Raw genomic sequence first — 11466 nt, 5'->3', positions numbered from 1 at the left:
CTTTATTGAGGGCCCCACCCAGGGCCAGGGAAATTGGAGGGAAGGGAGAAATTTCCGCGCTGGAGCTCGGCTCGAGGGAGGTATACCAAGATCGAAGCCATTTCTATTGAATATATATTAGATATCACGATAAATCTCTTGAAACAAAAATAAAACCTGGTCCCGGCGGAGGGGATGGAGCAGTGCAGCGCCAGGGCCCCCCAAAACCGAGGGGGGCCGTGAGGAATGGGCTGAGCCCCACCCCGAGCAGCAGCAGTTATAGGAAGGGGTTGGTGGTTGGGTGCCTGATGCCAAACGGGGCCGGTGGAGTCGGGACCGTCTGAGGGGGCCACAAAAGGGGGGGTCAGCAGCAGAGAAAGGGGATTTGGGACCCCCTCCCCTCGTCCCCCACCCTCCCCTGGCTCCCTCCTCACCACAAAGGGGTTGGTGGAAGCTTTGGCAACGTTGAACCCACCAAAAGGCAACCCTGGGGGGGTGAAATGGGGAGGGGTCAGAAGGAGGGCTGGTCAGAGGTTGCCTCAATATTTAACATTCCCCCTCTCCCCCGGCTCTTACCATCAACCTGGAAAGGGCTGGGGAACCCCCCAGGAACGGGGGGTGTGGTGAACGCGGCACCTAAAAGAGGGGACACAGAATTTGGGGACCCCCAGAGCCCCCCCCGGTATGGGGAGTGGGGGGTCAGGACATCACTCACCAGGACCATTGCTCTGGAAAGGGTTGGTGGAGGGTCTGGGGACCGTGGGGGCTGTGAAGGGGTTGGTGTAGCCTGGGGAGGGGCACAGGTGTCACCCCTGGGCCCTTCCTCACCTTTAGGAGTCCCAAGGAGGGGTTGAACCCTGACTTACCCCCATAGGGCAGCGCTGGGGGGGCACGGAGGGTCCCGAAGAGGCTGCAGGGGGAAGGGGTGAGCTGTGAGGGGGGCAGGGGGCAGGACCTGCCCCTCCCCTTGGCAAAGTGGGGGATGGGAGGAGGGTCCTACCTGACAGAAGCTCCTCCCCCTGTGGGTWGAACAGAGGTGGCCACACCCCCTGCAGGTGCAAGAGAGAAACCCAATGTCCCAAAAACTCCTGGAACCCCTGAGAGTGACATAGACCCCAAAACACCCCCATAATATTCGATGAAGGGGGGATCATATTAATCCTGGGTGGGAGCGGACCCAAAACTCCCTTCCCAGCCCCCAGAATTTGATGGGGGAGCTTCCTCTCCTTCCCCATAAAGTCCGGGTGTCTCAGGTTGCCACCAAATCCTTCCCCATTGGCCCAAACAGTTACCAAGGGATGGTGGGGGSACCTCAAACCCCCTCCCCAGAGCCCCACAGGGAATGGGGAGACCCCAACTCCCCTTTCCCCATTCAYCTGAAATGTCCCAAGAGTTTGTGGGAGCCACCAAACTCCTCCCCAGTCCCCCACAGGGTGACCCCGAGTTTTCTCCCAAGAGTTCTGGGGGGCTCTCAGGGTACCTGTGGTGGTGGTTGGGGTCTGGAAGCGGGGCACAGTTTCTCCAAACGTTGGTGCTCCAGGCTTGGTTCCGAAGGCATCGAAAGCGGGGAAGGAAGAGCGGCTCAGGGCTGGGCCTGGCGAGGAGATTGGGGTCACTCAGAGTTTGTCAGCAGCTCCCTCAGCCCTCCTGGAGCTCCTCCATGCTCATCTGAACCCCCTCAGCTCACCGGGGAAGGCAGGTCCTGGCGTGGGGCTGGTGAAGGGATCTCCCCCGATGTCAGCCAGGAGGAGGTCGGTGCTGCCCTTCCGGGCCGGCTGGGAGGGGCGGTGGGCGACTGGGCGGGGCTGGGGGGGACACTGAAGGGTCAGGGGGTGGCATTCCCCCTGGGGACCCTCCAAAACAGACCGATCTTACCTGTGGCAGTGTCCCCATGTCCCCGTGGAGGAGCTGGGGAGGCGCGGGCTCTGTCGTGGTGCTTTGAGGAGGTTTCGCTTGTTCTGCTGCCACGAACCTGCCATGGGAGGGCAAAATGTTGACTGARAGGTTCTCAACATTGTGCTGCCCACCATAAATGTGCCCCCAGCTCTTATTGTACCATCGTTTCTTCTCGTATTTCTCCTGCAGGAACTCCTTCACCTTCTGGGGGTCGCAGGAGTCGGGGAGCAGCGAAGTGCGGGGGTCGAAGGTGCCGAGCCAGACCCGCCTGCAGGCCTGGGGGGTCGGAAAGGGGACATTAGGATGTGGGCACGGTGACATGGAGAGGACGGGACCTCCACAGCATCTCCCTCACCTCATTGCCGTGTGCCTGCAGGAACAGCACCTCGGCCTCGGTGAATGTCGTCATGGAGATGGACTTGACACGGTGCGGGGGGTTCAGTCCCCGCCTGGGTAGGGATTCAGGGGGTCAGCGCCCCCCCTGCGCCCATAAACACCCAAAATGGAGCTTTTTCTCTCAAAAAAAAGAGGCATCCAAGAACCCATGCATGGGGAGCCACGTGCCTCGACCACGCCCCCTCGTGCTAAGCCCCGCCCCCTAGCGGGCGCAGCAAATCAATGACCGCCAAACCCGGAGCGGCCCCACCCACCGCGCGCTCTGCTCCCGCCCACTTCGAATAAAATTAACATCAAAAATACCCCACTCCGCCTCCCGCCGAGGCCCCACCTTCACACCCAGAGCCCCGCCCCGCTCACAGCGCCCCTGAACAGCCGGTGCACACGAAGCTGCCCACGCTGATGTCCACGTAGGTGACGCCGCGCTGTCCGCACTCGAAGCACAGCCGGTTGGCGGGGACCGCGCTCACCAGCTCCCGCACCCGCCGGCACCAAAGCTCGGCTTCTGCATCCCGGCCCGCGCTGCCCCTGCGGGCCCCGGGGCCTCCGCCGGAGCCCGAGCCCACAGCCGGCCCGGTGCCGCGGCTGCTGCCGCCCGCCGCCATCTTCCCGCTCCCGCCGGCCCCGCGCCGGCCCCGCCCCCTCCGCAGCGCCGCCGCTGATTGGCTGCGCGCCGCGAGCGGCGCCTCTTCCCGCCCTTTCCGTCCCCTCAGCGCCGTGAGGGGATTGCCCCCCATCCCTCACTCCGAAACGCCGGGAAATGATGTATTTTGGGGCCGTTTCATGGAAAAAATAGTTTTTCCCCCCCGTTTTCCACCACGGGCACGTCGTTCCGGCTCCTCCCGCTGTGAAGGAAGGAGGACTGGGGATCTCCGCCCCACACGGCTCTTCCTGACTTTTTTCGTCCCCTTAGCACCGTCCACCTCGACTCCGTCACAAACACACAGAAAAAAAAAATCCCTCTTTTGAGGTACTTTCCCCCCCAAATTCTCTGTTATTGCTCCTTTTCACCACAACACAAGATAATCTAGGGCGTCTCAATGCTTTCATTTGGAGTCTTTCCCCTCTCTATTACTAATGCCTTGGTGTATATCTTATACCCAAAACCAAGGTGAAAGCTSCATAATTTGGKTAATTTTACTATAAATTCCCTATTTTTCCCTCCGTTTTGGGTATTTTTCTTGAAAAAATCCCTATTATTCCACTCCATTTTGAGTTGTTACCCACCCAACTTCACTTTTGTTTCCAGTTCGCCACCCTTTTTTCCGTCATTTTTCCACAAAATCGCTACTATCCAGCCCCCCTCTTCCTCCTTTGAGTTGCCACCCTACACTACTACTACTCCCCTTCATKTTGACTGATTTTCCCACACATTCACTGTTACTGCCTCCTCCCCCATCCCATTTGGGGTAATTTTCTCCCAAATCCCCAATTATCCCCACCCTGACCACATTGTGAGGGGAGGGTCCCGGCCCCATTTTTGGTGTTTTCCCCCCCTCCGACAAACATTTCCAGCTGCATCTCTCTTTAATAGTGCACAGAACCACGTTACAAAACCCCCCGTCCCCACGACCCTCCCCCMCCCCAAAATTGGGGCCCCCCCGGACCCCGCAAAGGGGACAAAGGCAATTCTGGTAACGGGGGAGCAGGGGGGAAATGAGGCACAGAGGGCCTGGGATGAGTCCCAGGAAAGGGGTGGGGGGGTCCTTTGTCCCTTTCCCCCCCACTCCACGGACCCCCACCAAAAATCCCAGAGGAGATCCCCCCTCCCCTCGAGTCCCACAGGCCGCACTGCGGACCCCCAAAGTGGAACCCCCTCCCCGGCCCCGGTTTGATATACCCCCATAAATACCCACCCCATAAATACATTGCAAAGCAGTTACAGCACCCTCCCCTTTTCAGGGGGTTGGACACCCCAACTGAGGAGTGATGCCCCCTTTTTTCAGGGGGACTGGACACCCCTAGGGAGGGGTGAATCCCCCTATATCGGGGAGCTCTACCACCTCCTTTATAGGGACCCCCTTAGTTCAAAGGGGGAGCTGTACCATTATATTGAGGTTCGGCACCCCCTTAGTGAGGGTGCCCCCAGATAAGGGGGGTTAATCCCTCTTAATGAGGGGCTTGACCCTGCCCCACTTTTTGGGATTTTTCTCCCCCCATTTTTTGGGGTCCCTCCCTGTTACCCTGGGGGGTGGTCTCCATCCTCCCCGCTTTGTTTTAGGGGCACTCGCCCTGCCCGCCCCCCCATTATTTATGGGGGGGACTCAACATACCATAAATACCCACCCCCATTTCTCCCCAACCCGGCCCAGCCGTGTCGCCCCCCCAACCTTAGTAGCCCTCCCCCTTTTTTCCTCAGGAGCCCACCCATGATTTTGAGAATCCCCCCAAGGTACAGGGGCAGGATTTGGGGTGCTCCAGGCACCCCGGGGGGGTCAGATCGCGGTGTCCCAGAGCACGGCATGAGGCCGGCGGGCCGGGGGCGTTCCGGGGGGGGGTGGGGGAGGCGGGGGGCGGCTTTCGGGAGCGGTCCCCCCTTTCCAGGCGGGGGGGGCGGGCAGGGGGGGCAGGCTGTCCTGCTTGCACAGCCCCCCCCCCCCGCCCCCCCCGCGCCTTGATCTCCGTGCAGACGCAGCGTTTGCGGTCGATCACCTCCTGGAGCTGCCCGTCCCGGGGCCGGGGGGTGGCCACGAAACCCCCCCCGGGACCTCCACCGGGGACCCCTCCGGAGAGGGGCCGCGCCGAGGGGGGGCCACGTGGGAACGGGGGGGCCCCGGCCTGGCGCACCCCCGAGGTGGAGGCGGAGCGGCCCAGGCGGGGAGCCCCGGGGAGCTCTGAGGATAAGGGAGGAGGGTGTCAGGGGAACATGGTGTCATGGCCCCTGCCAGCCCCCCGTGTCAGTCCTTCCCCAGGAAAAAGCATACCCACATTGTGCTCATCTCTGCACCCACCCACGATCTCTACGCCCCTGCAATTGTCCCCATTCTGCCCAGGATGTTCCCCACGTGTCGCTCCGCATGGACCCCCGCCCACTATCGTCATGCAACCTCCTCTCCCCCTGTCGTCCCCGTGTGCCCCCAGTGTCCCCATCCGCCCCGCAATACCACTGTCCCTCCCGCCAATATCCCCAACAAGTGTCCTCCCCCCATGGTCCCCTCTCCGGTGTGTCCTCCCCACCGCACGTACCCGAGGGTCTCCCGCAGGCAGGGAAGGTCTGGCAGGGCAGGGGGGGTCCCGGCCTGCCCCGGGGCCCCTCGGCCCGGACCGGGATCCCCGAGGGGGGGAGAACCGACCCSGTCCCTCCCCGCTCCTCCCGGGGGGGCTCCGGGGCCTCTGCGAAAAGAAGGGAGGAGGGGAGGAGTCAGCCCCGCCCATTGGGCGTGGCCCCGCCCCGAGCCCCGCCCCATTCCCGTCACTCACTCTCGGTCTCCTTCCCGCGGCGGACAGAGGCTCCGCCCCCTCGGCGAAGGGGCGTGTCCTCCTCTCGGGCGAGGGCGGGGCCTCCCGAGGCCACACCCCCGCGCAGGCTCTCGTAGGCGGGCGGGCGCTTCCCGGGGGGAGGGGCTTCGGCGGACGGTGGGAGGGGCAGCGGCCCGAGCCCCGCCCCCGCCCGCTCGCGCCCCGCCCCTCCCGGCGCGTGGTGCGGGGGGAGGGGCGTGGAGTGGCTCCGCGCGCGGGCGGGGGGCGGGGCCTCGCGCCGCGAGGGGAGGGGCAAGCGCGAAGCGCTCTCGGGGGGCGGGGCCAGCGGGGGTGGGCGGGGCGGGAGCAGGTTGGGGAAGGGCGGCGGGATGGGGGCGGGGCCGGAGAAAGGGGCGTGGCCGATGAAGGGGGCACGGCCAGTGTGAGGGGCGTGACCCGAGAAAGGGGTGTGGCCACTGTAGGGGGCGTGGCCCGAGTGCGGGGCGGGGCCGCCGAAAGGGGCGTGCGCGGCGTGAGGGGCGTGTCCGTGGAAAGGGGCGTGTCCCGAGAAAAGGGCGTGTCCCGGCCCCTCCCCTGCGGGCAGCGGGCAGCTCATCTCCTCGTAAATGGCTTCGGGCTCCTCGCTGGGTGGGGCAGGGGCGGCTCCCGGCGCCCCCCGCCGAAGATCCCCCGCCGGGATCCCCCGCGCGTCCCCCACCATCTCGATGTAGACGGGCTCCTCCCCCTCCCCCTGCTCGGCCAGAGGGGCTGGGGGGGCCCCGGCCGACAGCCGGGTCTGGGGGCTGCGCGAGGGCTTCAGAGGGGGCGTCTGCCGCATGCAGCCCCCCCGAGGGGTGCCTGGGGAAGGGAGGGGTGTCACGGAGGTGGTGGCGCGCTGTCCCTGCCCCCTCAAAGCTCTCGTGTCCCCTCCCTGCTCCTCCAAACCCTGTGTCCCATCCCTGCCCCCAGGTCTCACACAATGCTCAGCACCCCCAAACCCCCCTTACCCCACTTACCACCTCTCTTGGCGGGCGGTGCCTCGAGGCCCCGGTTCTCGGGGTGCCCCCGGTTCTCGGGGTGCCCAGTGCGGGGCCCGGAAGGGCGCAGGGGCACCCCCGGGGGGTCGGGGATTCCCACGGCGTGGCAGGACAAGGAGCGGGGGGCCATGCCGGGGGCGCAGGGCCGGGGGCCGCGTTCTTGGGGCGCCGGTAGGGTCAGGAACCCGACACGCAGCGGGCGTCGCAGGGACCCCCCCTCCCGCGCCTTGGGGACTCTGGGGAGGGAACACAGCGGGTCAGGGTGACCCCAAAATTTCTAGGGACACCCCAACCCACTCAGAGATTCTCTGGGGCATGGGACATGGGGTAGAAGGGGGAAGTAGGGTCCACCATCTTTGGGGGTTCTGAGTTGCAGAGGGTGGGCCACAGGTCTCAGGGTCATCCCAGGAGCGCAGGGGGACATCGGGGCTCTGTGCATGGGACTTCTGGGAAATGGTGGGGGTCCAGGTTACTCCAGGGTGAGTTGGGGGCCTTTGTGTCCTGCCAGAGGAATTCTGGGGGCTTGGGTGACCTCCCAGGCTGGTCTCAAGGTATCCCCATCTTTCCCCAGAGTGGTCCAAGGTTGTCCTGTGGGTCCCAGTGTCCCCCCGAGGGTGGTCCTGGGGGTACTGGTTTCACCCGAGGGTGGTCTTGGGAGGTTTCAGTGTCCTCCCCGAGCAGTCCTAAGGGTTCTGGTGTCCCCCCAGTATGGTCCTGGTGTGCGCCACGAGTCCCAGCGTCTCCCCAGGGTGAGTCCCCGACGTGTCCCCGTGGTGCCCCCTCACCCCTTGCGCGGTTCCTCCTCGCGGGGGCGCCACTCGGGGCGGCCCTTGCGCTGCAGCAGGTTCATGGCGGCCGCTGGGGGGCGCTCCTCCCCCAGGCGCAGAAGGGCGGCGGCGGCGGCGGCGAGTTCCGACCGCGGGGGGGCGCTCATGGCTGGGGGGCGGAGCCTGCTCAGGCCACGCCCCCTCACTGAATGGGGGGGACACCCCCCAACCCCCCAATTCTGTGCTGAGACCCACCCGGACCCCGTGTCCTGAGAACCCTCCTCCACCGCGTCCCGAGACCTCGACGCACCCCGGTCCTGATAACCCCCCGCCCCTCGCGGACCTCCGCATCCCCCTGCTCACCGCGACCCCCAAACCAAACCCCCGGCTTCCACTCGGACGTCGAGTCCCAATGCCCACCCTCCCCAAACCCCGCGGACGCCTCAGTACCCCCGGGAGGACCCCGCCTTGCCCACCTGGAGGCTGGGTACCCCTGCCCTTTCCCCCCACCAAAGGGATCCTGGGGTCCCCCTGCACCCCCAGGTGCCGGTTTCTCCAACCCCACCCGGACCCCTCCGCGGCGATGCCGGGGTGCTCCCAAACCCACCCGAACGCACCCGAAAACCGGGCTCCCTCCGCTCACACCGATGCCGGGGATCCCCCGAACCCGTCCGGTGCTCCCCAGAACCCCCAGGCTCCCCCTCCTCACCGGAACACTCCAATGCCCCCCAATCCTGGCTTCTCCCCATCATTCCCCCCAACCCCAGGTTCTGATGGCCCCCGACCCCACCCGGACACCGGGTTCTTCTGTCACCCCCCCAGCTTTCCCGGTCTCCTCCCACCCCGCCCCCCGTTACCTGTCGCTCTCTCGGGGGTCCCGGGGTTGGGGGGGGGGGAAATCCTCCGCCGCGCCCCCCCCCCCACCGCCGCCAGCACGGCCGGGCCCGGGCCGGGGGCTCACGGGGGGCGTTGGCCCATGGCGGGGGGGGCTCTAGCGGCCTGCGGGGGAGGGGCAGCGGGTGGTCACCGGGCGCGGGGGGGGCCCCGGGCCCACCCCCATTCCTCCCCTCCTCCCTCACCGGCCGCTCCCGCCTCCCGCTCGCGCCGCTCCATTGGCGCTGACGCAGCGTCCGGGACGCGCCGCACCCGCGCTGGCGCCCCCTGGCGGAGCGGAGGACCCGCCGAGCGCCGCGCGGTCACGTGGCGGCCGGAGGGCGTGTCCTTCTGGGCGTGGCTTTTGGCGGGAGGGGCGTGGCCTGAGGGGGCGGGAAGGGAACGCCTTAAAGGGGTAACATCACTTCCGTTTCCCACTTCCGGGTGCTGCCGCCGCCGCCGCTGCCGCCGCCGGTAACGGCTCCGGGCCGGCCCCACCATGTTCCTCCTCCTCCTCCCGCCGCCGCCGCCCCCATGAGCCGCAAGAAAAGCGGCTTCGCCATCACCAGCGTCCGCGGCGGCAGCGGGACCGCGCCGGGCGATGGCTCCGGCGGCGCGAGCGGTTCTTCCTCATCCTCCTCCGGTAGCCCCAGCGGCTCCCGGTTCCGCCTGGTTCGCTTGCTGTCGCCGGGGGAGGTGCTGCGGCGGGGCCGGTGGCTCTGCCGCGATTTCTACGAGCGGGACGCGTCTCCGCGGGGAGGGGGAGGCGGTGGCGGTGGCGCGGGGAGGGTCCCGGTGTCGCTGGACGCCCCCCGGGCCATCCCCGCCCCCCACCAGCCACGGTCCCTCGGGGCCTTCGCGCAGCTCGTGCAGCAGGTGAGAGGGGGCGGGGTCTCCTGAAGGGCGGGGCAGAGATGACCACGCCCCCTGGACCCCACCCCCTGAACCCCCCCCTTTGTTTACAGGCGCTGCCCCCCAAACCCCCCTCGCCACGCCCAGTGGGCGGGGCCGAGCTCAGCGCGCGCCTGGGATTGGCTGGCGAGGAGAGCGAGGACGAGGGGTGAGGCGGGAATTCCGGTTTGGGGGCGTTCCGGTTTGGGGGTGCAAGGGAGGGGCGGGGGTTCACCTCCCCCCCACCCAAAAACGGGAAAAAAACGGGGAGGGGAGGCGGGGGGAAGCTGTGCCCCTCCCCCACCTCGGATATCTCGGGTGGGTGGGGGAGGGGCGGTACCCCATCTTTACCCCTGACACCCCCATCTTGTCCCACAGTGCCGGCAGCGGCGTCACCGCCATCGACAACAAGATTGAGAGGGCGATGGTGAGACCTCGGGAGGGGAAACGGAAAAGAGTCCTGGGGAGAGCTATTGGTCCTAAAAATGGGCGGTGGGGGGCTCTGGGACCTGGATGTGGGACTTTAGGGGTCCTGGAGAGAGGAACTCGGGGGGCTTTGGGTGCTTACTAAGGTGTATGGAGGACTGTGGGAGCTGGAGGGGGGATTTGAATCCCTGAATGGTGGTTCTGGGGGTCTGGGACCTGGACGAATCCCTGAATGGTGGTTCTGGGGGTCTGGGACCTGGACGGATGAGCTTTGTGTCCTGGAAGGGAGGCTCGAGGGGATTTTTGACCTTAACTGGAATATGGGCGGGGGGATGTGGTATCTGGATGTAGGATTTGGGTCCTAGACAGGGGGGCTCTCGGGGTACCGTGCCGCCTCTCCTCCCTGCAGGACCTGGTGAAGTCGCACCTGCTGCTGGCGGTGCGGGAGGAGGTGGAAGCGCTGCGGGAGCAGATCCGGGAGCTGAGCGAGCGGCACGCAGCGCTGGAGCGGGAGAACCGCCTGCTCCGGGCTCTCGCCACCCCGCAGCAGCTCGCCCGCCTGCGGCCCCCGCAGCCCCCCGGGCCGCCCCCCTGAGCTCGGGGAGGGGGTCTTGGGTGCTTCTCAGGGGGCGGGCAGGGGGTCCCCCCGCTCGCTGCGCCGCTGCTGCTTTATGGGGGCGGGAATGGGGTTACGGGGTTCCCTCGCCCTTTCGGCGCAACTCGGGGCCTTTTTTAATAAAGCCGCAATTTTTACAGCACGGGGGAGAGGACCGTGTTAATTTGGGGGAAACTCGGGTTAATTTGGGGGTTATTTGGAGCGAGTGGGAGATGGGAACCGCTCCGGGCTGAGGAGGGACTCGAACCCGCGGCCGCTCTAGGGCGACGCCATGTTTTGAAGGTCAACACCAAAAAAGGCGCCGTGGTGGCCGCCATCTTTGGGGCGTCAGAACTAGGCCGCCATCTTGGTGAGGTCGGACTGCGGGGCGAGGCTACAAGCGGAAGTGGAGGGCGCGACTTCCTCCGCCATGAGGCCGCGCACGGTCCCGCCGCCGCCGCCGCCGCCGCCGCTCGGGGGGATCCTGAGGCGGGAGGGGCGCGGAGCGGGGAACCGGCAGGTGGAGGAGGGAAGGGACACCCCGAAACACGGCGCTGGGGYGGCTGGGAGGGGATGAAACACCTCMAAGTACAGCAGCGGGGGACCACCGCAGTTCTTCCCCCTCAGGTGCGATTCGCGCCCAGCCCCGCCATGGACGATGAGGAGGAGGAGGGTGAAGATGGGGGAGCCCCCGGCCCGGCTCTCCCTTCACTGGCGACCCCCACCCTGCACAGCAGCCGAGGGGGGCCGGGGGGAGCCCCCTCAGAGCCGTTCGATGCCCCCCGAGCCGCGGCCGCGCTCTTGGGCAGCTCCTTCGCTGCTCGCAGCGCCCTGGGAGGGGCGGCGGCCGCAGGTCAGTCTGGGCTGGTTTGGGGGGTCAGTCATCACTCACAGCCGCCTTTGCGCTGTTTTAACCCTAAACCTTCTTTTTTTTTTAGCCATGAACGTGCCCCAAGCCCAGCGGCTCTTCCGGGGCTTGGTCAGCCTGGCAGTGCCCCCTTTGCCAGGGCTGCGCAGGGGGGTCCCGCCTCCCCCTGYRCCCTCCCCACAGGTGAGACCCTGCCCCAAAACCCCAAATGTTCCCCTTTAGGGGGGTCCCGCCTCCCCCTGTGCCTTCCCCACAGGTGAGACCCTGCCCCAAAACCCCAAATGTTCCCCTTTAGGGGGGTCCCGCCTCCCCCTGTGCCTTCCCCACAGGTGAGACCCT

General features: G+C 66.6%; 3 protein-coding genes across 4 annotated transcripts; 1 reads left to right on the top strand and 2 right to left on the bottom strand.

Annotated features, from left to right (window-relative positions):
• Window positions 1–207: 207 nt before the first annotated feature.
• AGFG2 (ArfGAP with FG repeats 2) lies at window positions 208–2889 on the bottom strand. Its single transcript, XM_057388698.1, has 12 exons — window positions 2632–2889; window positions 2231–2324; window positions 2036–2151; window positions 1855–1951; window positions 1667–1784; window positions 1460–1573; window positions 980–1028; window positions 846–889; window positions 695–766; window positions 556–615; window positions 414–466; window positions 208–319 (listed from the first exon to the last, which is right to left on the bottom strand). The coding sequence occupies exons 1-12, from the start codon at window positions 2874–2876 to the stop codon at window positions 257–259; spliced, it is 1125 nt and encodes a 374-aa protein (XP_057244681.1). The 5' UTR covers window positions 2877–2889; the 3' UTR covers window positions 208–256.
• Window positions 2890–4556: 1667 nt separating this feature from the next.
• On the bottom strand, window positions 4557–8390 carry LOC130587719 (neuronal tyrosine-phosphorylated phosphoinositide-3-kinase adapter 1-like). The gene is made up of 6 exons (XM_057388694.1): window positions 8332–8390; window positions 7493–7643; window positions 6687–6943; window positions 5692–6528; window positions 5458–5604; window positions 4557–5105 (listed from the first exon to the last, which is right to left on the bottom strand). The coding sequence occupies exons 2-6, from the start codon at window positions 7639–7641 to the stop codon at window positions 4627–4629; spliced, it is 1869 nt and encodes a 622-aa protein (XP_057244677.1). The 5' UTR covers window positions 7642–7643; window positions 8332–8390; the 3' UTR covers window positions 4557–4626.
• Window positions 8391–8759: 369 nt separating this feature from the next.
• LOC130587720 (sperm acrosome developmental regulator-like) lies at window positions 8760–11460 on the top strand. 2 transcript variants are annotated; one of them, XM_057388695.1, is made up of 5 exons: window positions 8760–9223; window positions 9313–9407; window positions 9617–9665; window positions 10887–11112; window positions 11198–11460. In XM_057388695.1, the coding sequence occupies exons 1-5, from the start codon at window positions 8882–8884 to the stop codon at window positions 11347–11349; spliced, it is 864 nt and encodes a 287-aa protein (XP_057244678.1). In that variant the 5' UTR covers window positions 8760–8881; the 3' UTR covers window positions 11350–11460. The 2 variants fall into 2 exon arrangements, with proteins under 2 accessions (XP_057244678.1, XP_057244679.1); XM_057388696.1 differs by lacking the exons at window positions 10887–11112; window positions 11198–11460 and adding an exon at window positions 10074–10424 and having other exon boundaries at window positions 8763–9223.
• Window positions 11461–11466: the final 6 nt, after the last annotated feature.

Source organism: Malurus melanocephalus, unplaced genomic scaffold (assembly GCF_030028575.1).
Source record: "Malurus melanocephalus ecotype Western Australia unplaced genomic scaffold, MMel_1.1 scaffold_2327, whole genome shotgun sequence".
In the NCBI taxonomy this organism is placed as follows: domain Eukaryota; kingdom Metazoa; phylum Chordata; class Aves; order Passeriformes; family Maluridae; genus Malurus; species Malurus melanocephalus.
The sequence above is the reverse complement of the archived record's forward strand: the minus strand, read 5'-3'. Positions and strand labels throughout refer to the sequence as shown.